The sequence below is a fragment of the Pristiophorus japonicus genome, chromosome 15 (genome assembly GCF_044704955.1).
Source record: "Pristiophorus japonicus isolate sPriJap1 chromosome 15, sPriJap1.hap1, whole genome shotgun sequence".
In the NCBI taxonomy this organism is placed as follows: Eukaryota; Metazoa; Chordata; class Chondrichthyes; family Pristiophoridae; genus Pristiophorus; species Pristiophorus japonicus.
Genome location: NC_091991.1, coordinates 181,719,571 through 181,746,833, shown reverse-complemented (window position 1 = coordinate 181,746,833; position 27,263 = coordinate 181,719,571). Strand labels below are relative to the sequence as shown.

The window sequence follows — 27,263 nt, the reverse complement described above, 5'->3', positions numbered from 1 at the left end:
GTGATCTGGAAAGCACAGCCTGAAAGGGAACATAAGAAATAGGAGCAGGAGTCGGCCATTCGGCCCCTCGAGCCTGCTCCGCCATTCAATAAGATCATGGCTGATCTGACCATGGACTCAGCTCCACTTCCCCGCCCGCTCCCCATAACCCTTTACTCCCTTATCGCTCAAAAATCTGTCTATCTCCACCTTAAATATATTCAATGACCCAGCCTCCACAGCTCTCTGGGGCAGAGAATTCCACAGATTTACAACCCTCTGAGAGAAGAAATTCCTCCTCATCTCAGTTTTAAATGGGTGGCCCCTTATTCTGAGACTATGCCCTCTAGTTCTAGTCTCCCCTACGAGTGGAAATATCCTCTCTGCATCTACCTTGTCGAGCCCCCTCATTATCTTATGTTTCGATACGATCACCTCTGATTCTTCTGAACCCCAATGAGTATCAGCCCAACTTACTCAACCTATCTTCATAAATCAACCCCCTCATCTCCGGAATCAACCGAGTGAACCTTCTCTGAACAGCCTCCAATGCAAGTATATCCTTCCTTAAATACGGAGACCAAAACTGTACGCAGTACTCCAGGTGTGGCCTCACCAATACCCTGTACAGTTGTAGCAGGACTTCTCTGCTTTTATACTCTATCCCCCTTGCAATAAAGGCCAACATTCCATTTGCCTTCCTGATCACTTGCTGTACCTGCATACTAACTTTTTGCGTTTCATGCACAAGGACCTTTTCAAAAGGAAATTGGATAAATATTTGAAGGGAAAACATTTGCTGGACTATGAGAAACGAGTGGGAGAGTGGGATTAATTTGATCGCTCTTTCACAGAGGCACAGGCATGATGGGACAAATGGCCTCCTCCCATGCTGTAGGATTCTGGGATTCTACGAAGAGCATTGAACTTCAATTCATTGGAAAAAGGTAACCAACAGCCTCAGGCACTTCGATGCTAATCTAGTTTTATTAAAGACAGTTTGAAAGCTCAGTCACAACACAACTCGTTGCCTGGGGAGGGGCTGTGAATTCAGCCCCAGCTCACTCAGGACGGGATGGGTTTGTGCAACTGTCACAATGTCAACACTCAGCACATTACGACAGGTCACGCCACATTCCTCTCAGCTGTCAGCCGTGGCTCAGTGGGCAGCACCGTCATCCCTGAGTCACAAGGTCCTGGGGTCAAAGTCCCACTCCAAGGACTTCAGCACAAAAACAATCCAGGCTGACACTCCCAGTGCAGTACTGAGGGAGTGCCGCACTGTCGGAGGGGCAGTACTGAGGGAGTGCCGCACTGTCGGAGGGGCAGTACTGAGGGAGTGCCGCACTGTCGGAGGGGCAGTACTGAGGGAGTGCCGCACTGTCGGAGGGGCAGTACTGAGGGAGTGCCGCACTGTCGGGGGGGCAGTACTGAGGGAGTGCTGCACTGTCGGAGGTGCAGTACTGAGGGAGCGCTGCACTGTCAGAAGTTCTGTCTTTGATATGAGACGTTAAACCGAGGCCCCGTCTACTCTCTCAGGTGGATGTAAACGATCCCGTGGCACTATTTTGAAGAAGAGCAGGGGAGTTCTCCCCGGTGTCCTGGGGCCAATATTTATCCCTCAATCAACATCACTAAAACAGATTATCAGGTCATTATCACATTGCTGTGTGTGGGAGCTTGCTGTGCACAAATTGGCTGCCGCATTTCCTACCTACAACAGTGACTACACTTCATTGGCTGTGAAGCACTTTGAGACATCCTGAGGTGGTGAAAGGCGCTATATAAATGCAAGGTTTTCTTTCGAGAGAAATGAAGGCACACTCTCTGGAATCGTTTAAAGGTACAGCTGCTTGTTCAAGTTGGATTGTGGAAGAGCAGCACGTGAGCCAGCTCTCGGTGTTGAAACTGTTAAATCCAGCCCCCTGATCCAGTCAGGCTCATAGACCAGTGCTTGTTGGGTCCATGGGTTGTGATAAGGGAGCGGGTTCACGGTTGCTGCTCTCCTGAAACTGGGTCCAAACAAACGTGGCCCAGTGTGTCCCACTCTCACTCTGAGTCAGAAGGTTGTGGGTTCAAGTCCCACTCCAGCAACGTGAGCACCAATGTTTCCCCCTATTTTTGAGGGTGCGTGGTGCCTTTAAAGGACTGTGCAACCCATTCAGTTTCGAGCATGTGTAAAATTTAACATTGGAACAGCCAACCCCCGACTGTGCAGGGGGAATGTTCATGAGCACATAATCCAAGGTGATGTTCCAGTGCAGTACTGAGGGAGTGCCACACTGTCGGAGGGGCAGTACTGAGGGAGCACCGCACTGTCGGAGGGGCAGTACTGAGGGAGCACCGCACTGTCGGAGGGGCAGTACTGAGGGAGCGCCGCATTGTCGGAGGGGCAGTACTGAGGGAGCGCCACACTGTCGGAGGGGCAGTACTGAGGGAGCACCGCACTGTCGGAGGGGCAGTACTGAGGGAGCACCGCACTGTCGGAGGGGCAGTACTGAGGGAGCGCCGCATTGTCGGAGGGGCAGTACTGAGGGAGCGCTGCACTGTCGGAGGGGCAGTACTGAAGGAGCACTGCACTGTCGGAGGGGCAGTACTGAGGGAGTGCCGCACTGTCGGAGGGGCAGTTCTGAGGAAGCGCTGCACTGTCGGAGGGGCAGTACTGAGGGAGGGCTGCACTGTCGGAGGGGCAGTACTGAGGGAGCACCACACTGTCGGAGGGACAGTACTGAGGGAGTGCCGCACTGTCGGAGGGGCAGTACTGAGGGAGTGCCGCACTGTCGGAGGGGCAGTACTGAGGGAGTGTCGGAGGGGCAGTACTGAGGGAGTGCCGCACTGTCGGTGGTGATATCTTTCAGATGAGACACTAAACCGAGGCCCCGTCTGCTCTCTCAGGTGAATGTAAAAGATCCCATGGCACTATTCCGAAGAAGAGCAGGGGGAGTTATACCCGGTGTCATGAGGCCAATATTTATCCCTCAATCAACATCAACATCATTATCACATTGTTGTATGCAAATTGGCTGCTGCGTTTTCCACATTACAACAGTGACTACACTTCAAAAGGACTTCATTAACTGCAAAGCGCTTTGGGACGTCCTGAGATCACGAAAGGCGCTATATAAATGCAAGCCTTTCTTTTTTGATTCGGTTGTGCTCGAGGTTATCATCATCATCATCATAGGCAGCCCCTCGGAATCGAGGAAGACTTGCTTCCACTCTAAAAGTGAGTTCTCAGGTGGCTGAACAGTCCAATACGAGCATCACAGACCCTGCCACAGGTGAGATAGACAGTTGAAGTTAAATAATGCACTGACAACAATGTCCTCAGCAGTGTGGCGATTTGAATTGCATTGTGTCTCTCAGTTTACTCTCTCGCACTCAGTGCAAGCTCGAGATCATCGCCCGCTTGTCCTGCTTAGAACAAAGTGCATCTCACCAGTAACTCAGAGTTCAGCAAAAGCCAAAAAAAGAAAATAGTGCTCAGAGGCTGATCGTAACAGCAACAAATTGCATTGATAAACTCCTTCAATGTAGTAAAACGTCTCAAGGAGCCTCACAGCAGCGGTTTCAAACAAAATTTGACACTAAGCTACATAAGGAGATATTGGAAGAGGCTCGGTCAAAGGGGGAGGTTTTAAGGAGCGTCTTAAAGGAGGAAAAAGAGGTAGAGAGGCGGAGAGGTTTAGGGAGGGAGTTCCAGAGCTTGGGGCCCAGGCAACAGAAGGCACGGCCACCGATGGTGGAGCGATTATAATCAGGGATGCTCAGGAGAGCAGAATTAGAGGAGCACAGACATCTCGGAGGGAGTTGTGGGGCTGGAGGAGATTACAGAGATAGGGAGGGGCGAGGTCATGGAGGGATTTGAAAACAAGGATGAGAATTTTGAAATCGAGGAGTTACTTAACCGGGAGCCAATGTAGGTCAGTGAGCACGGGGGATGGGTGAGCGGGACTTGGTGCGAGTTAGGACATGGGGCACAGGGGGTGATGGGTGAGCGGGACTCGGTGCGAGTTAGGACATGGGGCAGCGAGCACAGGGGGCAATGGGTGAGCGGGACTCGGTGCGAGTTAGGACATGGGGCACAGGGGGTGATGGGTGAGTGGGACTCGGTGTGAGTTAGGACACGGGGCAGTGAGCACAGGGGGTGATGGGTGAGCGGGACTCGGTGCGAGTTAGGACATGGGGCAGCGAGCACAGGGGACAATGGGTGAGTGCGACTTGGTGCGAGTTAGGACACGGGGCAGTAAGCACAGAGGGTGATGGGTGAGTGGGACTCGGTGCGAGTTAGGACACGGAGCAGTGAGCACAGGGGGTGATGGGTGAGTGCGACTTGGTGCGAGTTAGGACACGGAGCAGTAAGCACAGGGGGTGATGGGTGAGTGCGACTCGGTGCGAGTTAGGACATGGGGCAGTAAGCACAGGGGGTGATGGGTGAGCGGGATTCAGTGCGAGTTAGGACACGGGGCAGTGAGAACAGGGGGTGATGGGTGAGTGCGACTCGGTGCGAGTTAGGACATGGGGCAGTGAGCACAGGGGGTGATGGGTGAGTGGGACTTGGTGCGAGTTGGGACACGGGGCAGTGAGCACAGGGGGTGATGGGTGAGCGGGACTCGGTGCGAGTTAGGACATGGGGCAGCGAGCACAGGGGGTGATGGGTGAGTGCGACTTGGTGCGAGTTAGGACACGGGGCAGTAAGCACAGGGGGTGATGGGTGAGCGGGACTTGGTGCTAGTTAGGACATGGGGCAGTGAGCACAGGGGGTGATGGGTGAGTGCGACTCGGTGCGAGTTAGGACATGGGGCAGTGAGCACAGGAGGTGATGGGTGATCGGGACTCGGTGCGAGTTAGGACACGGGGCAGTAAGCACAGGGGGTGATGGGTGAGTGGGACTCGGTGCGAGTTAGGACATGGGGCAGTGAGCACAGGGGGTGATGGGTGAGTGGGACTTGGTGCGAGTTAGGACATGGGGCAGTGAGCACAGGGGGTGATGGGTGAGTGCGACTCGGTGCGAGTTAGGACATGGGGCAGTGAGCACAGGGGGTGATGGGTGAGCGGGACTTGGTGCGAGTTAGGACATGGGGCAGTGAGCACAGGGGGTGATGGGTGAGTGGGACTTGGTGTGAGTTGGGACACGGGGCAGTGAGCACAGGGGGTGATGGGTGAGTGGGACTCAGTGTAAGTTAGACACGGGGCAGTGAGCACAGGGGGTGATGGGTGAGTGGGACTTGGTGCGAGTTGGGACACGGGGCAGTGAGCACAGGGGGTGATGGGTGAGTGGGACTCAGTGTAAGTTAGACACGGGGCAGTGAGCACAGGGGGTGATGGGTGAGTGGGACTTGGTGCGAGTTAGGACACGGGGTCAGTGAGCACAGGGGGTGATGGGTGAGCGGGACTCGGTGTGAGTTAGGACACGGAGCAGTGAGCACAGGGGGTGATGGGTGAGTGGGACTTGGTGTGAGTTGGGACACGGGGTCAGTGAGCACAGTGGGTGATGGGTGAGTGGGACTGGGTGTGAGTTGGGACACGGGGCAGTGAGCACAGGGGGTGATGGGTGAGTGGGATTCGGTGTGAGTTAGGACACGGGGCAGTGAGCACAGGGGGTGATGGGTGAGTGGGACTTGGTGTGAGTTAGGACACGGGGCAGTGAGCACAGGGGGTGATGGGTGAGTGGGACTTGGTGCGAGTTAGGACACGGGGTCAGTGAGCACAGGGGGTGATGGGTGAGTGGGACTGGGTGTGAGTTGGGACACGGGGCAGTGAGCACAGGGGGTGATGGGTGAGTGGGACTCGGTGCGAGTTAGGACACGGGGGCAGCCCAGTTTTGGATGAGCTGAAGTTTACGGAGGGTAGGAGCGAGGTGGAATTATTGCCTCCATTTGCCACAGTGAATCCCGACACTAACCATCGCTGGTCTGACTGTGACTGGCAGTGTGCCAACCTAGTCAGAGTGACCGGATCTGCCACCTGTCTGCCCAATGCCACGTGTTTCTGACTGATCGCTGGGAATTGCCCTGTCAATGGAAATGGCCACGTGCTCAAACCTCTCCCCCCCCTCCCCCTCCCGATGGCTCCGTGGTGAGAGGCACCTTCCCGTGTGGAAGGTTCTGGAGAGGGGAGAGTTTCTGCTCAGTCAGAATGACGAAAATACTTCCAACTCCATCTGCATCGAAGCCATGGTCGGTCCTTCTTAACCCCAGGGCTTCTCTCAGTGGCGACCTGTGGCACTGAGCAATACTGGCCAGTCCTGGGTTTGGTCCCTGAGAGCAAGAGAGAAAGTGGGGGAAATAACCAGCCTCGGCTCACACTCCTCAGGCTGTCAGGCTTGTGTTGTGAAGCCCCCTGCAGTCAAATAGCATGCCGATGCTTATCTCCAGATTGACATGTGAATAACGGCCACTTAGGCTGAGGTGCTGTGGCGCACCCCAGTATCTGCGGGCCTGTACCCCAGCAAGAGCTAGTGCTGTCGGGGTGAAGAGCGGAAGGAAAGAACAAGGGATAAAGAGAAGTGGGAAAATAAACCTAGCAAATAGCGAGAGGCACCTCTTTGTGAAGGTTCCAGTTAATATTTCGGTAATAAATCTCCCGCTGATAGCTGAGATGTTACATTCCTGTAAAGGAGCAATCCTTTGGCCTTGTATCGAACCTTGATTAGACCACATTTGGAGCACTGTGAACAGTTCAAGTTTCCATATTATAAACAGGATATCGAGGCACTGGAGAGGACGCAAAACTAATTGACTGGAATGATACTGGAACTGAGAGGCTAAACATATCAGGAAAGATCGAACAGGCTGCTGCTTTTTTCTCTAGAAAAGAGAAGGTGGATTGATGACCTGATAGAGGGCTTTAAGATTATGAAAGGGTTTGATACGGTAGACGTAGAGAAGATGTTTCCACTTGTGGGGAAGGCCAAAACTAGAGGCCATCAGTATAAGGTAGCCACCAAGAAATCCAATACGGAATTCAGAAGAAACTGCTTTACCCAGAATACAGAGAGTGGCGAGAATGTGGAACTTGCTAAAAAGAAAAGACTTGCATTTATGTAGCGCCTTTCACGACCACCGGACGTCTCAAAGCGCTTTACAGCCAATGAAGTACTTTTGGAGTGTAGGCACTGCTGTAATGTGGGAAAGAGGGAGCTATAAGAGGGAGTGGTTGAGGTGAATAGTATCGATGCATTTAACGGGAGGCTGGACAAGTATATGAGGGAGAAGGGAATAGAGGGTTATGCCGATAGATTTAGATAAGGAAAGACGGGAGGAGGCTCGAGTGGAGCATAAACGCCGGCATGGACTGGTTGGGCCGAACGGCCTGTTTCTGGGCCGTATATCCCGTGTAATCCTGTGTAATAGTGCCTCTTTTATATGTCCTTATATGTTTTTTGTTCTCTTCTAATGTCCTGTCCACCATGTTAGTCTCCCTGGTAAATACCGAGGGAAGTAATTATTTCACATTTCTGGCATTTCGCTGTCATTACCCGTGAATTTATCGTGTGTTTCCCTGAGTGGCCCCATCCCATTCCTGAATTTTTCTTTAGTTACTTAGGTATCTGTAGAATATTATTTATTTTTAAATTCCTTGATAATTTAATTTTGTAGTTTCTCTTTGCCTTCCTAATTGTTTTTTTTACTTCTTTATGAACCTTTTCATTTTCCCTTTTGTCATCCTCTCCTTTCTTGCCTCCATACTCCGTGTCCGCCCAAACTCAGCATCCGCCTGTTTCTTCAGTTTCAATTTTGCCCTTATCTCTTTATTCATGCTCAGTGTGTCATTACTGGCTAAGTGTGTGTGAGTGTGCGTGTGTGAGTGTGTGTGTGTGAGTGTGCGTGTGTGGTGTGTGAGTGTGCGTGTGTGAGGTGTGAGTATGCGTGTGTGAGTATGTGAATATAAGAACATAAGAAATAGGAGCAGGAGTTGGCCATTTTGCCCCTCGAGCCTGCTCCGCCATTCAATAAGTTCATGGTTGATCTGATCTTGACCTCAACTCCACCTTCCCGCCTGTTCCACAGAACTCTTCACTCCCCTATAGTTCAAGAATCTGTCTATCTCAGATGTGTGTGTGAGTGTGACTGAGAGTGTAAGAGTGTGAGTGTAGGAGTGTGTGAGTGAGTGTATGAGTGTGAGTGTGTATCAGTGAGTGTGTGTATGAGCGAGTGAGTGTGTGTGTGTGTGAATGTGTGTGTATGTGAGTGTGTGTGAGTGTGAATGTGAGGGTGTGTGTGTGTGAATGTGTGTGTATGTGAGTGTGTATGAGTGTGAATGTGAGGGTGTGTGTGTGTGAGTGTGAATGTGAGGGTGTGTGTGTGTGAATGTGTGTGTATGTGAGTGTGTATGAGTGTGAATGTGAGGGTGTGTGTGTGTGAGTGTTAATGTGAGGGTGTGTGTGAGAGAGAATGTGTGTGAGTCTGAGTGAGTGTATGAATGTGTGTGTAAGTGTGAGAGTGTGTGAGAGAGTGCGAGTGTGTGTGTGTGTGAGCAAGTGTGAGTCTGAGTGTGTGTATGAGTGTGAGTGTGTGTGTGAGAGTGAGTGTGAATGTCAGGGTGTGTGTGAGTGAGTGTGTGTGTGTGTGAGTGTGAGGGGGTGTGTGTGAGTGTGAATGTGAGGGTGTGTGTGAGCGAGGAATGTGAGGGTGTGAATGTGAGTGTGAGGGTGTAGCAGCACCTTCTGTTTGATCTGGGAGATTTGCTGACAGGGTGATGCTGCTGAGCCGGCTTTGGTCGGAGTTGTTCAGCCGGCACCGGTCCACAGACTGGAGCAGAGCAAAAGGTGAGGCTGATCTCTCTCTCTCTCTCTGTCTCTCTCTCTCTCTGTCTCCCACTCTCTCTCTCTGTCTGTCTCTCTCTGTCTGTCTCTCTCTCTCTCTCTGTCTGTCTGTCTGTCTGTCTCTCTCTCTCTCTCTGTCTCTCTGTCTGTCTCTCTCTCTCTCTCTCTGTCTCTCTGTCTGTCTCTCTCTCTCTCTCTGTCTCTCTCTCTGTCTGTCTCTCTGTCTCTGTCTCTCTGTCTGTCTCTCTGTCTCTCTCTCTCTGTCTCTCTCTCTGTCTCTGTCTCTCTGTCTGTCTCTCTCTCTGTCTGTCTCTCTGTCTCTGTCTCTCTCTCTGTCTCTCTCTCGGGGCGAGTTGCTGTCAGTGTGAGTCCCAGTTTATCCACTTTCCCTGGACCCGCTGGGGTTGTGCCTGGTGTTCTGGGCTCGGTTGTGGGGCCGGTTAATGATGAATATTATGAGTCTCTGTGACTGACCCCGGACTGGGCTGGGCAAAACAGAGAGAATTTCCAATTGCAATCAAGCAGAATTTTAAAAATCTATAAAATGGCCCGTGATTACTATTAATATTTAGTTTATAAAACTGCCCATAAAAACTCAAATACCGGAGCAAACTTCAATAAAAACGCGCATTAACTGCGAATAGATGCATCTCTGCTGGTTTTGCACATATTCCATAGAATTTGCATGATTATGAATTAACTTTTATCATATATTGCACAGAAACGTTGTATAAATATATAACTCATTTGTTACACTAAAGTACAGCATTGTGTAAATATTGTAATGATATAGATGTGTTTCATACATTACACGGATAATTAATGTTCTTACAATGTGAAGCACCCAGTTTGTGCTGCCGGGGGGTGGGGGGCACCTGATCTCCTCTCCCAGCCCGGCTCAGGGAACCTGCAGGCTCCCCCCCCCCCCCCCCCCGGGGAGACAGGAACCCCCCCGGGGGAGGAGAGACAGATCCCCCGGGGAGAGACAGATCCCCCGGGGAGAGACAGATCCCAGGTCCCCCGGGGAGAGACAGGTCCCCCGGGGAGAGACAGATCCCAGGTCCCCCGGGGAGAGACAGGTCCCCCGGGGAGAGACAGATCCCAGGTCCCCCGGGGAGAGACAGGTCCCCCGGGGAGAGACAGATCCCAGGTCCCCCGGGGAGAGACAGATCCCAGGTCCCCCGGGGAGAGACAGATCCCAGGTCCCCCAGGGAGAGACAGGTCCCAGGTCCCCCCGGGGAGAGACAGATCCCCCGGGGAGAGACAGATCCCCTGGGGAGAGACAGGCCCCAGGCCCCCCCGGGGAGAGACAGATCCCAGGTCCCCCGGGGAGAGACAGGTCCCAGGTCCCCCCGGGGAGAGACAGGTCCCCCGGGGAGAGACAGATCCCCTGGGGAGAGACAGGCCCCAGGCCCCCCCGGGGAGAGACAGGTCCCAGGCCCCCCCGGGGAGAGACAGGTCCCAGGTCCCCCGGGGAGAGACAGGTCCCAGGTCCCCCGGGGAGAGACAGGTCCCAGGTCCCCCCGGGGAGAGACAGGTCCCCCGGGGAGAGACAGATCCCCTGGGGAGAGACAGGCCCCAGGCCCCCCCGGGGAGAGACAGGTCCCAGGTCCCCCCGGGGAGAGACGGGTCGTCCCCCCCCCCCGGGGAGAGACAGGTCCCAGGTCCCCCCGGGGAGAGACAGATTCCCCAGGGAGAGACAGATCCCCCAGGGAGAGACAGGCCCCAGGCCCCCCTGGGGAGAGACGGGTCCCCCCCGGGGAGAGACAGGTCCCAGGTCCCCCCGGGGAGAGACAGATCCCCTGGGGAGAGACAGGCCCCCCCGGGAGAGACAGATCCCCTGGGGAGAGACAGGTCCCAGGCCCCCCCGGGGAGAGGACAGGCACCCCCCTGGGGAGAGGGGGGTCACTGCTAGAGCTGGGTAACATTATCCTGCAATCCCATCCCCGCGCCCCACTCTTTGCTTCTCAACTAACGGGATGGGAGTCGTCGGGAGATTGAAACCCAGCAGGGTCAGATTCCAGATCTATACACACCAAGCGTTCAACAATTTGCTGAGTGAGGGCCAAATCTCCCAAATGCAACAACTACCTGTATTTATATAGCACCTTTAACATACTGAAACATCCCAAGGCGCGTCACAGGAGGATTATGGGATAAAATTTGACACCGAGCCACATAAATAGAAATTAGGGCAGGTGACCAAAAGCTCGGTCAAAGAGGTCAGTTTTAAGGAGCGTCTTAAAGGAGGAAAGAGAGGCGGAGAGGTTTAGGGAGGGAGTTCCAGAGCTTGGGGCCCAGGCAACTGAAGGCACGGCCACCGATGGTGGAGCGATTATAATCAGGGGTGCTCAGGAGGGCAGAATTAGAGGAGCACAGATTGTTACAGCGTGAGATGTATTATCACGGGGAGGTCATTGTAAACTTAGAGGCAATTTTGGATAAATATTTGAATCAGAGGTTGATACAGGGCTATGGGGAGGGAGTGGGGCAGTGGGATTAGTTTGGGATTGATACAGGACTATGGGGAGAGAGCGGGGCAGTGGGATTAGTTTGGGATTGATACAGGGCTATGGGGAGAGAGCGGGGCAGTGGGATTAGTTTGGGATTGATACAGGGCTTTGGGGAGGGAGTGGGGCAGTGGGATTAGTTTGGGATTGATACAGGGCTATGGGGAGAGAGTGGGGCAGTGGGATTAGTTTGGGATTGATACAGGGCTATGGGGAGAGAGCGGGGCAGTGGGATTAGTTTGGGATTGATACAGGGCTTTGGGGAGGGAGTGGGGCAGTGGGATTAGTTTGGGGATTGATACAGTGCTATGGGGAGAGAGCGGGGCAGTGGGATTAGTTTGGGGATTGATACAGGGCTATGGGGAGAGAGTGGGGCAGTGGGATTAGTTTCGGATTGATACAGGACTATGGGGAGAGAGCGGGGCAGTGGGATTAGTTTGGAGATTGATACAGGGCTATGGGGAGAGAGCGGGGCAGTGGGATTAGTTTGGGGATTGATACAGGGCTTTGGGGAGGGAGTGGGGCAGTGGGATTAGTTTGGGATTGATACAGGACTATGGGGAGAGAGCGGGGCAGTGGGATTAGTTTGGAGATTGATACAGGGCTATGGGGAGAGAGCGGGGCAGTGGGATTAGTTTGAGGATTGATACAGGACTATGGGGAGAGAGCGGGGCAGTGGGATTAGTTTGGGATTGTTACAGGGCTATGGGGAGAGAGCGGGGCAGTGGGATTAGTTTGGGATTGATACAGGGCTATGGGGAGAGAGCGACGCAGTGGGATTAGTTTGGGATTGATACAGGGCTATGGGGAGAGAGCGGGGCAGTGGGATTAGTTTGGGATTGATACAGGGCTATGGGGAGAGAGCGGGGCAGTGGGATTAGTTTGGGATTGATACAGGGCTATGGGGAGAGAGCGGGGCAGTGGGATTAGTTTGGGGATTGATACAGGGCTATGGGGAGAGAGCGGGGCAGTGGGATTAGTTTGGGGATTGATACAGGGCTATAGGGTGAGAGCGGGGCAGTGGGATTAGTTTGGGGATTGATACAGGGCTATGGGGAGAGAGCGGGGCAGTGGGATTAGTTTGGGGATTGATACAGGGCTATGGGGAGAGAGCGGGGCAGTGGGATTAGTTTGGGATTGATACAGGGCTATGGGGAGAGAGCGGGGCAGTGGGATTAGTTTGGGATTGATACAGGGCTATGGGGAGAGAGCGCGGCAGTGGGATTAGTTTGGGATTGATACAGGGCTATGGGGAGAGGGCGGGGCAGTGGGATTAGTTTGGGGATTGATACAGGACTATGGGGAGAGAGCGGGGCAGTGGGATTAGTTTGGGATTGATACAGGGCTATGGGGAGAGAGCGGGGCAGTGGGATTAGTTTGGGATTGATACAGGGCTATGGGGAGAGAGCAGGGCAGTGGGATTAGTTTTGGATTGATACAGGACTATGGGGAGAGTGCGGGGCAGTGGGATTAGTTTGGGGATTGATACAGGGCTATGGGGAGAGAGCGGGGCAGTGGGATTAGTTTTGTAATATGAACTTGACTGATGTGCTCAGTAAAGTGAAGCATTGTGACTGTGAGAAGGTGAATGACCCAACCTTTCCCACTCTGCCCAACAGGATGGCTTGTGTGAAGGTGCAGCAATATTTCAGCCGTGCACTGCACCGGCTACAGAAAGGACCCGGTTACACCTGCACCGGGCTGCTGGTCTGGTACTGTGAGAACACCAACACCCATGGGCCCAAGCGCATTGTGACTGAGGGGCCCAAGAAGCGGATTGTGTGGTTCGCACTGACTCTGGTGTTCACGAGCTTGGTGTGTTGGCAGTGGGGCATCCTGATCCGGAGCTACCTGGCCTGGGAGGTCAGCGTGAACCTGCACACTGGATTCAGAGCGATGGAATTCCCCGCTGTCACCGTCTGCAACACCAACCCTTTCAGGTAAAGCCGGAATAGTTCGCCCAGGGGCTTTCCCCCCCACCCCCTAATAATCCCATCCCGAGGGGCCCGGGGGGGGGGGTAAATCCCCAGCACTGCTCTCGCCAGTCTCCCCGTCTGGAGCGTGCAGCGGGAATTATACCACACGCGTTTTCCCAATCGCTGCGTTGGGAATGTCCCTCGCTGCACATGCCTGATCTTTATAGAAGCATAGAAAATTATGTCACAGAAGGAGGCCATTCGACCCATCGTGTTCGTGCCATCCGGCCTAATCCCACTTTCCAGCACCAGGTCCGTAGCCCTGTGGATTACGGCACTTTAAGTGCACCTCCAAGTATTTTTAAAATGTGTTTCTGCCTCACCCCCACCACCCTCTGGGTGAAGAAGTGTTTCCTCATCTCCCCTCTAAACCTTCCACCAATTACTTTAAATCTTTGCCCCCTGGTTATTGACCCCTCTGCTCAAGGAAACAGGCCCTTTCTATCCACTCTATCCAGGTTCCTCTTAATTTTATACACCTCAATAAGGTCTCCCCTCAGCCTCCTCTGTTCCAAGGAAAACAACCGCAGCCTATCCAATCTTTCCTCATAGCTAAAGTTTTCCAGTCCAGGCAACATCCTCGTAAATCTCCTCTGCACCCTCTCCAGTGCAATCACATCTTTCCTGTAATGTGGTGACCAGAACTGCACGCAGTACTCCAGCTGTGGCCTAACTAGTGTTTTATACAGTTCTAGCATAACCCCCCTGCTCTTGTACTCTATGCCTCGGCTAATAAAGGCAAGTATTCCGTATGCCCTTTTCCCCGACCCGCGCTCCCCCTGGAAACACTAGACGGGACGGGGCCGGCCGGAGAAAACCAGGGCGGTCCTACCTGTGCTCAGGTGCCGCATGGCAGTGATTGGAGCTTTGCCATTGGCCTCAGAGCCACTGGGCCAGCGAGGGCTTAATCGGGCAAAATCCCTGCTTCCTGATCACGGTCCACTGACTCCCGGTGGACACCACGCCCGAGAGGACACTGGGTGAGCTTCTCCTACGATCAGACACCTGCACCAACTCTCTCAGTCTTGACGTGCCCAATGAGGAATTGGCACTTGGGGAAAATTAGAGCCAGGCCGATCAGGAGCAAAATCAGGAAGCACTTCTGAGAAAGGGTTGCGGAAATCTGGAACTCTCTTCCCCCAAAAGGCTGTGGATGCTGGGGGGACAATTGAGGGGCTGTGGAGGCTGAGATCAAAGCTTTTTGTTGAGTAAGGATATCAAGGGATACAGCATAGGAGGCCACTCAGCCCATCGTTCCTGTGCGGGCTCTGTGACAGAGCGATTCAATCAGTCCCACTCCCCCCCGTTCTCTCCCCACAGCCCAGCAAATTGTTTTTTTTTCAAATATTTGAAAGTTACTATTGAATCTGCTCCCACCGCCCTGTCAGGCAGCGCGTTCCCGATCATCGTAACTCGCTGCGTAAAAATAGTTCTCTTCTCCCCCCAGTTCTTTCAATAATCTTATGTGTGTGTGTCCTCTGGTTACTGACACATCTGCCACTGGAAAGTTTCTCCCTATTTATTCAAAACCCTTCCCAAGGAGCTAATGCAGGTAAATGGGGTTACCAATCAGCCATAACCTAACTGAATGGCGGAACAAGCTTGAGGGGCTGAATGGCTTCCTCCTGTTCCAATAATCCTGAAGGATTGTCGGTTTCTTCCCCAGCCAGAGTCACTGCCGCCTGGAGAGCAAGCGGTGGGAGGATTCCCAGGTCCGTGATGTTCACACGACCGGTCTCCTGTTTCAGGTACACGAGGTCCAAGCAGCTGTTGCAGCCCCTGGACCGGTTTGCCAGACTTGCGCTGGAGCGGATTTACATTTACCACCAGAACGGAACCATTCCCAGCGACCTCCCGTCATCACAGACTAACTGGAGCAAGGTGGCATCGCTGGTGATCATTGAGGAGAGCGACCAGGGGGAAGAAACGGTCCTACACGTCCTGGGATCGACTCCAAGTCAAAGCCACTCGGCAACACGGAACAGGTCACGGGGAAGGGGCTACAAGGTGGCACTGCAACTGGTGAGCAAAGGCAGTGCCACATGTGTGTGTGCACATGCATGGGTGTGTGCATGTGTGTGTGCATGTGTGTGCACGTGTGTGTGTGTGTGTGCACGTACATGTGTGTGTGCAGCATTTCAAGCAGTATTAGTCCAGTATTGGTGAGTGCAGTGTCTGCATAAAGTGCGTTAATAGAGAGAGGCGTGTACAGTATGTGAGTAGTGTGTGTACAGTGCTTAGTGTGCACAGTGTAGGTACGATGAGTGCAGTGTGCACACTGAGTGTGACACCGTGTTTGTGCTTTCCTTCTAGTGCAATGAGGACAGTTCGGGCTGTATATCCAGGAACTTCAGCACAGTGCTGGAGACAATGAGTGAGTGGTACTCCCTGCACTACATGAGCATCCTGTCCAATGTGCCCCCAGCAGACCGCCTGGCGATGGGCGAGCAGGGCGAGGACTTCATTCTGACCTGCCTCTTCAGTGGGCAGCCCTGCAACCTTGAGTAAGTTCTGGGACCGCCTCCCCCACTGGAAGGAAGCATCACATCTTAAGCCACAAGACCACCACCGACCTAACTGTGTTACCCGATGGGGGAGGGATGGTCACTGAGGGCGAGATATTCCCAACGCTAGTTTTTGCACTGATGGGATCAGTTATTTCCCCAATTCCATAAAGATTAAACACTCCCTCCCTCCACCACCGGCGCCCCCTGGCTGCAGTGTGCACCATCGACAAGATGCACTGCAGCAACTCGCCAAGGCTTCTTCGGCAGCACCTCCCAAACCCACGACCTCTACCACCTAGAAGGACAAGGGCAGCAGGTGCATGGGAACACCACCACCTCCACGTTCCCCTCCCAGTCACACACCATCCTGACTGGGAAATATATCGGCCGTTCCTTCATTGTCGCTGGGTCACAATCCTGGAACTCCCTCCCTAACAGCACTGTGGGAGCACCTTCACCACACGGACTGCAGCGGTTCAAGAAGGCGGCTCACCACCACCACCTTCTCAAGGGGCAATTAGGGATGGGCAATAAATGCCGGCCTTGCCAGCGATGCCCACATCCCGGGAATGATAGGTAAAGAATACAGGCGTGAGGTGCCCAGGTCTTAGAAGAAGGAATTTGATATTCTCCCCAGATCCCGTCCTGTAGGGCTCCATTCCGTTAGGCACTGTGAATTCCAGTACCTCCCCCAAGTGACTGCTGTGGACAGGCAGTTTCAGTCAAAGAGCTAGCACCAGCAGCCCAAGGGCTGAATTCCACGGATCAATGGCCCGAGCAGGGCGCAGAGCGGGAAGGCTCACCCCTGACCAAGCTTCTCACGCCCGGGGTGGGGGGCGGTATTGACCCCAATCGCCGGGCTCCCACCACCCTCTCCGCTGCTGTCAGCCAACACAACGCACACCAGGATGGTCACTGAGCCAATGGGGGAATAGAAGCAGAGTGTCCAATAGGAATTCAGCACAGCAAGAGACAAGAACATCAGAAGGGAACGGGGGATGAAAACTGAGAATAAAACGGGCTCTCTGCTCTCCTGTCTTTCAGGAACTTCACGCAGTTGATGCATCCGACCTACGGCAACTGTTACATCTTCAACTGGGGCTCGGATGGACAGGCGCTGGTTACAGCCAATCCCGGCGCAGAGTTCGGTACAGTCCGGCTTTATTTTTGTGCCAGAAGTTCCAAGGTTGACGTTCATTGCCCATTGCCCAAGGGAACAATCCCATAATTTGACAGTGAAAGCCCCACGGGTCCAGTCTCTCTTCATAGTTTTAAAATACTCAACTTCCACTTCAGAAACACCTCCACTGCGTTTTGTGTATCCATCTCTCCCTCGCATTGTCTCTCGCTCTCTGTCCACCTCTCTTTCAGTTTCTCCCCACCTCTGCCTCTCTCTCTCTCTCCCTCTCTATCTATCTCTCCCTTTCTCTCACCCTGCCAGTGTCCAGTTGAGCGACCCAGGAAAAACCTGCCCTCCTTGTCCGGTCTGGGCCGACTGGTCACTCCAGTCCCACACCGACGTGGCTTACTATTAACCGCCCCCTGAAGTGGCCAAGCTAAGTTGCTCAGTCATATTAAACCACCTTCTCAGGGTAACTGGGGATGGGCAATAAATACTGGCTTTGCTCGCGACACCGAGAATGAATAAAAAGCATGTTTTTAACCCATGGAGATGAAAGTTCCTCCCAGTCCTCCTGGTGATTCCGCTGAGACGATCTGTCCTGAAATAATTGCTGATCTTTTTGTGCAGGGCTGAAAGTGGTGCTGGATATCTCACAGGAGGATTACAACCCCTTCCTGTCCATCGCAGCTGGAGCCAGGCTCATGCTGCACCAGCAGAACACCTACCCGTTCCTCCAGGACTTGGGCCTGTACGCCAGGGCAGGCACAGAGACTTCCATTGGCATCTTTGTGGTAGGTACAGCACTTGGTGTTGGGTGACAGAGCTGGGGGGTGGGGGTGGGAGGGGCTGGGGTGAGATACGAACCAGACAGCGGAGGTGATGAGGAACGATGATCCGTTCTGCAGCTCGCTGTCCCTCCGTTTTAGCATTGGCCCAAGTGACAACAGCCACCTCAGCACTGACCGGATCCTTCCTTGGCCTGTTTAACTCAGTGTCACACTGACCGGTACCTTCACTCCCTGACCCATCGGGTTCACCAGTCCTCCCCGGCACACGAGCACAAAAATCTAGGCGGACACATGAGTGCCAGTACTGAGGGAGTGCCGCACTGTCGGAGGGACATTACTGAGGGAGTGCCGCACTGTCGGAGGGAGTGCCGCACTGTCGGAGGGGCAGTACTGAGGGAGTGCCGCACTGTCGGAGGGGCAGTACTGAGGGAGTGCCGCACTGTCGGAGGGGCAGTACTGAGGGAGTGCCGCACTGTCGGAGGGGCAGTACTGAGGGAGTGCCGCACTGTCGGAGGAGCAGTACTGAGGGAGTGCCGCACTGTCGGAGGGGCAGTACTGAGGGACAGTTCCACTGTCGGAGGGGCAGTACTGAGGGAGCGCCGCACTGTCGGAGGGGCAGTACTGAGGGAGCGCCGCACTGTCGGAGGGGCAGTACTGAGGGAGCGCCGCACTGTCGGAGGGGCAGTACTGGGGGAGTGCCGCACTGTCGGAGGGGCAGTACTGAGGGAGTGCCGCACTGTCGGAGGGGCAGTACTGAGGGAGCGCTGCACTGTCGGAGGGGCAGTGCTGAGGGAGTGCCGCACAGTCGGAGGGGCAGTACTGAGGGAGCGCCGCACTGTCGGAGGGGCAGTACTGAGGGAGCGCCGCACTGTCGGAGAGGCAGTACTGAGGGAGCGCCGCACTGTCGGAGGGGCAGTACTGAGGGAGTGCCGCACTGTCGGAGAGGCAGTACTGAGGGAGCGCCGCACTGTCGGAGGGGCAGTACTGAGGGAGCGCCGCACTGTCGGAGGGGCAGTACTGAGGGAGCGCCGCACTGTCGGAGGGGCAGTGCTGCACTGTTGGAGGTGCCGTCTTTCTGATGAGATATTAAACTGCTCTCTTGGTCAATGTAAAAGATCCCACAGCACTATTTGAAAATCCCTCAATTAACATAACATGGTCATTATCACATTGCTGTTTGTGGGATTTGCTTTATGCTTGGTTATGCCGCATTTCCGACAACAGTGTCTGCATTTCAAAAGTACTTAATTGGCTGTAAAGCACTTTGGGACATCCTGTGGCTGTGAAAGGCGCTATAGAAATGCAAGTTTTTATTTTTTACCTGTTGACATGTCTTCTGTCTCTGGCCAGGATGAAATAGTGCGTCTGGGCCGTTCCTACAGTCACTGTACATTTGACGGATCAGATGTGGATGTGAAGACTCTTTACAATACCACCTACACGATGCAGGTACCCAGCCCTTTAATCAGATGCATTCGTGTTCCTCTCCCCTCCTGAAGGTGCAACCTCACTCACAACCCAGTATCTGGTCTCAAAAACTGGGGTGCAGTCCCACACACACTGACTCTCACTGGGGTACGGGTCCCACACACACTGACTCTCACTGGGGTACGGGTCCCACACACACTGTCTCTCACTGGGGTACAGTTCCACACACACTGACTCTCACTGGGGTACGGGTCCCACACACACTGACTCTCACTGGGGGTACGGGTCCCACACACACTGACTCTCACTGGGGTACGGGTCCCACACACACTGACTCTCACTGGGGTACGAGTCCCACACACACTGACTCTCACTGGGGTACAGTTCCACACACACTGACTCTCACTGGGGTACGGGTCTTTCACACACACTGACTCTCACTGGGGTACGGGTCCCACACACACAGACTCTCACTGGGGTACGGGTCCCACACACACTGACTCTCACTGGGGTACAGCCCCACACACACTGACTCTCACTGGGGTACAGCCCCACACACACTGACTCTCACTGGGGTACAGCCCCACACACACTGACTCTCACTGGGGTACGGGACCCACACACACTGACTCTCACTGGGGTACAGTTCCACACACACACTGACTCTTACTGGGGTACAGTCCCACACACACTGACTCTCACTGGGGTACAGCCCCACACACACTGACTCTCACGGGGGTACGGGTCCCACACACACTGACTCTCACTGGGGTACAGCCCCACACACACTGACTCTCACGGGGGTACGGGTCCCACACACACAGACTCTCACTGGAGTACAGTCCCACACACACTGACTCTCACTGGGGTACAGTTCCACACACACACAGACTCTCACTGGGAAGTGGTTTGGTCCATTGGGATTCTGTACAAAAGGAGTGACTGGGAAGGGTTTGGTCCGAGGTTAGAGTTGTGTGTCTATATTGGGAAGTGTAGAAACTGTAGCGACTGAGTACTCTGGGAACGATGTTGGTTTCTCTAATGTTTTTGTATTCTGTCCTCAGACCTGTCTGCGGTCCTGTCTCCAGGATCACATGGTGAAGTACTGTGGCTGTGGCTATCACAACGACCTTCTCCCAGAGGGGGCACATTACTGCAACAATAAGGACCACCCGAACTGGGGTAAGTCCGTGTCTTAAACTGACAGGGCCCCGTCTCTGAATATATAGAGTGTATTATACCTGGCTGGTGCAGATAAGAATTGTTATGAATATTGAAATACTGAAAAGATTATTTCCACTGATCAATGATCATTAAGAGGGAGATAAAGTCGGGAGCAGAAGTGGCTGTATAAAGTGGGAGGGGAGAAGGACATTTTTCAGAGTTATTGGATCATGGAATTAATTCCCGTTTAACAGCAACTACACTCAAAGGAGGAAATTATAACCGATTATGGGAACAAGTCAGGTAATGGGGTCAGATGAGATTGCAGAGTTGGGGCTGAATGGCCTCCTGTGTTGTGGTTTTGTGGATTCTAACCCTCACTGTTCCATATCACCAGGTTACTGTTACTACCATCTGAAGGAGCAGATAGAAAGCGAGAATTCAGACTGCCTGGAGAGCTGCAAGCAGCCCTGCAAGTGAGTACTGGACTGCTCAACTCCCAAACACACAGTCCAAGGAGGCCATTCGGCCCATCTTTCCGGAGAAGCCCATGCCCCTTCTCCAGCCCGCGCACAGCCTCCTGAATGGCTCCAGCGATTTGTCTCCACTCCTGGATCCCATCTCAGGTTGGGTCACTCTCTGAGTGAGGCGTCCCCCTGGGTCCCACCGAGGTCTCCTGGACTTGGTCAGAGACAGCAAGACCCCACAACTGGTGCCAACCAATTTTTCAGATCAGCCCCATTATAAAGGGAGCCAATCGGCCAAAGGGATTGAAACGTCTGGGAGGGGGGTGCAGGGCCACCCGTGCCAAACCCGGTGACCCCCTGACACCCCATCGTCCTCCCCCCACTCAGTGGGTGGCCATGATGCAGCCACGTGGCACCTCCCCAAAGTATGTAAAGCAGACGAGCCCCGATACATGGGGTGGGGGGGGGGGGGGGGTGGTGTCAGGAGCGTACTGGGATTCCCACTTCTCCCTAAACTCCCGCACCATAGGCTCAAGGGTTTTTGGGCCAGAGACGCCAAGACTTCTTGTACGAGCACGTTGAGTAATCTTTAACTGCTCCACTGCAACCATTAAAAAAAGCACTTGTTGGGATCTCCCCAGCGCTCAGAATGGTGAATACACGTCCGGGTACTGAGTCACACACAGCAGCAAGATCACAGCTTCCGTCCATAGTCTGTGTGGCGATAGTCGATTTCAGCCACCACCGCTACCTCAACGAACCTCAGTGCCCCTAAAGACGGGAAACAGAGGCAGCGTCAGCAGAGTAGAGCGTGCATGCTGGGATATAGGGCGGATGGATGGATGTTACAGGGGTGGGGGCAGTGGAAGTGAGGCAACGGGGGAGGGGCTTGTAAATCAGGAGAAAGATTGGGAAGTGAATGTATTTTGGGGATATTATGGAGGATTCATCAGCAGAAATGGAAGAGAGGAGGAATGAAGAGAGAATGAGAGAGCAGAAGAGCGAGTGGGAAAGAATGAATGACAGAGAGACAGGGAAAATGAGAGAGGAGAGGAGTAATTGAATTAAAGTATAGATGGGAGAAAGAATGATAGCAGGGAGGAGAGATTGAGTGAGAGAGGATGGAAGAGAAAGAGACACAATGGGGAGGAGTTAGAAAGAATCAGAGATACAAAGACAAAGAGAGACTGAGCGATAAACACAGACTAAGATGTGTTTGAAGTAACTCACTCAAGCATCTTCTTTCCCTACAGTGAGACGCAGTACAGATTGACCATCTCTATGGCAGATTGGCCGTCCGAATCCTCAGAGGTAGGCCCCAGAATATCTCATCAGCTCCCCCAGTGGCTCAGTTAGTAACTGCACCGCCTTGTGTGGTATTGATTTATTGGGAACAGGAGGATCCCAAGGTTCAGTGCCCCTCTCCCACCCACCAAGCCACAGTCTGCGCTGAGATCATGGGTTGGGGATGATTGGTGTCAGTGCCCCTGGAATGAGTGGCGAGGGAGGGGGTGTGGAATCGGCGGGGTTTCCTGCTCCCGGCTGTTGCAGTGGTGGGTAGACAGTTGCAGACGCACCAGCCGGCACTACCCAGGTCACGCTGCACCACCCGGGGACAGGGAGGTACAGAGACCCTCCATCGCTGCACAGCTCAAGGCAGCGGGGTCAAGAGTTCGACGTATCTCGGCAACTTCACGCAAACTAGGAAAGGGATTCTAAATTAAATTTAACATGATCAGAGAGGGGGAGACGTTAGGAGACATTTACTCTGAGTTATTGGAGCTTAGAGTGCCACAGGGAATGAGGCTCAGACCAATGCAGCTTTAAAGGGAATATTGGATAAATATTTGAAGCAGAGGAAGGTACAGGGCTAGAGAGAGAGAGTGGGGCAGTGGGATTAGTTTGGGATTGATACAGGACTATGGGGAGAGAGTGGGGCAGTGGGATTAGTTTGGGGATTGATACAGGGCTATGGGGGAGAGAGCAGGTCAGTGGGATTAGTTTGGGATTGATACAGGACTATGGGGATAGAGCGGGGCAGTGGGATTAGTTTGGGATTGATACAGGGCTATGGGGAGAGAGCGGGGCAGTGGGATTAGTTTGGGATTGATACAGGGCTATGGGGAGAGAGCGGGGCAGTGGGATTAGTTTGGGATTGATACATGACTATGGGGAGAGAGCGGGGCAGTGGGATTAGTTTGGGATTGATACAGGGCTATGGGGATAGAGCGGGGCAGTGGGATTAGTTTGGGATTGATACAGGGCTATGGGGAGAGAGCGGGGCAGTGGGATTAGTTTGGGATTGATACATGACTATGGGGAGAGAGCGGGGCAGTGGGATTAGTTTGGGATTGATACAGGGCTATGGGGATAGAGCGGGGCAGTGGGATTAGTTTGGGATTGATACAGGGCTATGGGGAGAGAGCGGGGCAGTGGGATTAGTTTGGGATTGATACATGACTATGGGGAGAGAGCGGGGCAGTGGGATTAGTTTGGGATTGATACAGGACTATGGGGAGAGAGCGGGGCAGTGGGATTAGTTTGGGATTGATACAGGACTATGGGGAGAGAGCGGGGCAGTGGGATTAGTTTGGGATTGATACAGGACTATGGGGAGAGAGCGAGGCAGTGGGATTAGTTTGGGATTGATGCAGGGCTATGGGGAGAGAGCGGGACAGTGGGATTAGTTTGGGATTGATGCAGGGCTATGGGGAGAGAGCGGGACAGTGGGATTAGTTTGGGATTTATACAGCAAAGGTTCAGCATGGACACGATGGGCCAAATAGCCTCCTTCTGTGCTGAAAATTTCTATGGTTGTAAAAAGATAATCCATGCCCCGGGTTGTGTAATGGAGCTGTACCCCGGGTTGTGTGATCGGGCCGTACCCTGGGTTGTGTGATCCAGCTGTACCCCGGGTTGTGTGATCCAGCTGTACCCCGGGTTGTGAGATCCAGCTGTACCCCGGGTTGTGTGATGGTGCTGTACCCCGGGTTGTGTGATCCAGCTGTACCCCGGGTTGTGAGATCCAGCTGTACCCCGGGTTGTGTGATGGAGCTGTACCCCGGGTTGTGTGATGGTGCTGTACCCCGGGTTGTGAGATCCAGCTGTACCCCGGGTTGTGTGATGGAGCTGTACCCCGGGTTGTGAGATCCAGCCGTACCCCGGGTTGTGAGATGGAGCTGTACCCCGGGTTGTGTGATGGAGCTGTGCCCCGGGTTGTGTGATGGAGCTGTACCCCGGGTTGTGAGATGGAGCTGTACCCCGGGTTGTGTGATGGAGCTGTACCCCGGGTTGTGAGATGGAGCTGTACCCCGGGTTGTGTGATGGAGCTGTACCCCGGGTTGTGAGATCCAGCTGTACCCCGGGTTGTGTGATGGAGCTGTACCCCGGGTTGTGAGATGGAGCTGTACCCCGGGTTGTGTGATGGAGCTGTACCCCGGGTTGTGAGATGGAGCTGTACCCCGGGTTGTGTGATGGTGCTGTACCCCGGGTTGTGTGATCCAGCTGTACCCCGGGTTGTGTGATCCAGCTGTACCCCGGGTTGTGAGATCCAGCTGTACCCCGGGTTGTGAGATCCAGCTGTACCCCGGGTTGTGTGATGGAGCTGTACCCTGGGTTGTGAGATCCAGCTGTACCCCGGGTTGTGAGATCCAGCTGTACCCCGGGTTGTGAGATGGAGCTGTACCCCGGGTTGTGAGATCCAGCTGTACCCCGGGTTGTGAGATGGAGCTGTACCCCGGGTTGTGAGATGGAGCTGTACCCCGGGTTGTGAGATGGAGCTGTACCCCGGGTTGTGAGATCCAGCTGTACCCCGGGTTGTGAGATCCAGCTGTACCCCGGGTTGTGTGATCGGGCCGTACCCCGGGTTGTGAGATGGAGCTGTACCTCGGGTTGTGTGATGGAGCCGTACCCCGGGTTGTGAGATCGGGCTGTACCCCGGGTTGTGAGATCCAGCTGTACCCCGGGTTGGGAGATCCAGCTGTACCCCGGGTTGTGAGATGGAGCTGTACCCCGGGTTGTGAGATCCAGCTGTACCCCGGGTTGGGAGATCGGGCTGTACCCCGGGTTGTGAGATCCAGCTGTACCCCGGGTTGGGAGATCGGGCTGTACCCTGGGTTGTGAGATCCAGCTGTACCCCGGGTTGTGAGATGGAGCTGTACCCCGGGTTGTGAGATCCAGCTGTACCCCGGGTTGTGTGATCCAGCTGTACCCCGGGTTGTGAGATCCAGCTGTACCCCGGGTTGTGAGATGGAGCTGTACCCCGGGTTGTGAGATGGAGCTGTACCCCGGGTTGTGAGATGGAGCTGTACCCCGGGTTGTGTGATGGAGCTGTACCCCGGGTTGAGAGATGGAGCTGTACCCCGGGTTGAGAGATGGAGCTGTACCCCGGGTTGAGAGATGGAGCTGTACCCCGGGTTGTGAGATGGAGCTGTACCCCGGGTTGTGAGATGGAGCTGTACCCCGGGTTGTGAGATGGAGCTGTACCCCGGGTTGTGTGATGGAGCTGTACCCCGGGTTGTGAGATGGAGCTGTACCCTGGGTTGTGAGATGGAGCTGTACTCCAGGTTGTGAGATGGAGCTGTACCCCGGGTTGTGTGATGGAGCTGTACCCCGGGTTGTGTGATGGAGCTGTACCCCGGGTTGTGAGATGGAGCTGTACCCCGGGTTGTGTGATGGTGCTGTACCCCGGGTTGTGAGATCGGGCTGTACCCCGGGTTGTGTGATCCAGCTGTACCCCGGGTTGTGAGATGGAGCTGTACCCCGGGTTGTGTGATGGAGCTGTAACCCGGGTTGTGAGATGGAGGTGTGATGGTGCTGTACCCCGGGTTGTGTGATCCAGCTGTACCCCGGGTTGTGTGATCCAGCTGTACCCCGGGTTGTGTGATCCAGCTGTACCCCGGGTTGTGTGATCCAGCTGTACCCCGGGTTGTGAGATCCAGCTGTACCCCGGGTTGTGAGATCCAGCTGTACCCCGGGTTGTGAGATCCAGCTGTACCCCGGGTTGTGAGAGGGAGCTGTACCCCGGGTTGTGAGATGGAGCTGTACCCCGGGTTGTGAGATGGAGCTGTACCCCGGGTTGTGAGATCCAGCTGTACCCCGGGTTGTGTGATCCAGCTGTACCCCGGGTTGTGAGATCCAGCTGTACCCCGGGTTGTGTGATCGGGCTGTACCCCGGGTTGTGAGATGGAGCTGTACCCCGGGTTGTGAGATCCAGCTGTACCCCGGGTTGTGTGATCCAGCTGTACCCCGGGTTGTGAGATCCAGCTGTACCCCGGGTTGTGTGATGGAGCTATACCCCGGGTTGTGAGATCCAGCCGTACCCCGGGTTGTGGGATGGAGCTGTACCCCGGGTTGTGAGATGGAGCTGTACCCCGGGTTGTGAGATGGAGCGGTACCCCGGGTTGTGTGATGGAGCTGTACCCCGGGTTGTGAGATGGAGCTGTACCCCGGGTTGTGAGATGGAGCTGTACCCCGGGTTGTGTGATGGAGCTGTACCCCGGGTTGTGAGATGGAGCTGTACCCCGGGTTGTGTGATGGAGCTGTACCCCGGGTTGTGAGATGGAGCTGTACCCCGGGTTGTGTGATGGAGCTGTACCCCGGGTTGTGAGATCCAGCTGTACCCCGGGTTGTGAGATGGAGCTGTACCCCGGGTTGTGTGATGGAGCTGTACCCTGGGTTGTGAGATGGAGCTGTACCCCGGGTTGTGAGATGGAGCTGTACCCCGGGTTGTGAGATCCAGCTGTACCCTGGGTTGTGAGATGGAGCTGTACCCCGGGTTGTGAGATCCAGCTGTACCCCGGGTTGTGAGATCCAGCTGTACCCCGGGTTGTGTGATGGAGCTGTACCCCGGGTTGTGAGATGGAGCTGTACCCCGGGTTGTGAGATCCAGCTGTACCCCGGGTTGTGAGATGGAGCTGTACCCCGATTGTGTGATCGGGCCGTACCCCGGGTTGTGAGATCCAGCTGTACCCCGGGTTGTGTGATCGGGCCGTACCCCGGGTTGTGAGATCCAGCTGTACCCCGGGTTGTGTGATCCAGCTGTACCCCGGGTTGTGAGATGGAGCTGTACCCCGGGTTGTGTGATGGTGCTGTACCCCGGGTTGTGTGATGCAGCTGTACCCCGGGTTGTGTGATCCAGCTGTACCCCGGGTTGTGAGATGGAGCTGTACCCCGGGTTGTGAGATGGAGCTGTACCCCGGGTTGTGAGATGGAGCTGTACCCCGGGTTGTGTGATCCAGCTGTACCCCGGGTTGTGAGATGGAGCTGTACCCCGGGTTGTGAGATGGAGCTGTACCCCGGGTTGTGAGATGGAGCTGTACCCCGGGTTGTGAGATGGAGCTGTACCCCGGGTTGTGAGATGGAGCTGTACCCCGGGTTGTGAGATGGAGCTGTACCCCGGGTTGTGTGATGGAGCTGTGCCCCGGGTTGTGAGATGGAGCTGTACCCCGGGTTGTGAGATGGAGCTGTACCCCGGGTTGAGAGATGGAGCTGTACCCCGGGTTGTGAGATGGAGCTGTACCCCGGGTTGTGAGATGGAGCTGTACCCCGGGTTG

General features: G+C 54.5%; 1 protein-coding gene across 1 annotated transcript in view; it reads left to right on the top strand.

Annotated features, from left to right (window-relative positions):
* The window catches only part of LOC139225810 (amiloride-sensitive sodium channel subunit gamma-like), a 54,004-nt gene that overhangs the window by 17,762 nt on the left and 8,979 nt on the right, over positions 1-27,263 (top strand). Inside the window, exons 13-21 of the mRNA XM_070856655.1 lie at positions 12,841-13,196; positions 14,981-15,254; positions 15,546-15,736; positions 16,784-16,887; positions 17,490-17,653; positions 19,001-19,099; positions 20,143-20,260; positions 20,640-20,718; positions 21,963-22,020. Of these exons, the coding sequence (XP_070712756.1) occupies positions 12,841-13,196; positions 14,981-15,254; positions 15,546-15,736; positions 16,784-16,887; positions 17,490-17,653; positions 19,001-19,099; positions 20,143-20,260; positions 20,640-20,718; positions 21,963-22,020 (1,443 nt within the window). The remainder of the gene's footprint in view (positions 1-12,840; positions 13,197-14,980; positions 15,255-15,545; positions 15,737-16,783; positions 16,888-17,489; positions 17,654-19,000; positions 19,100-20,142; positions 20,261-20,639; positions 20,719-21,962; positions 22,021-27,263) is intronic.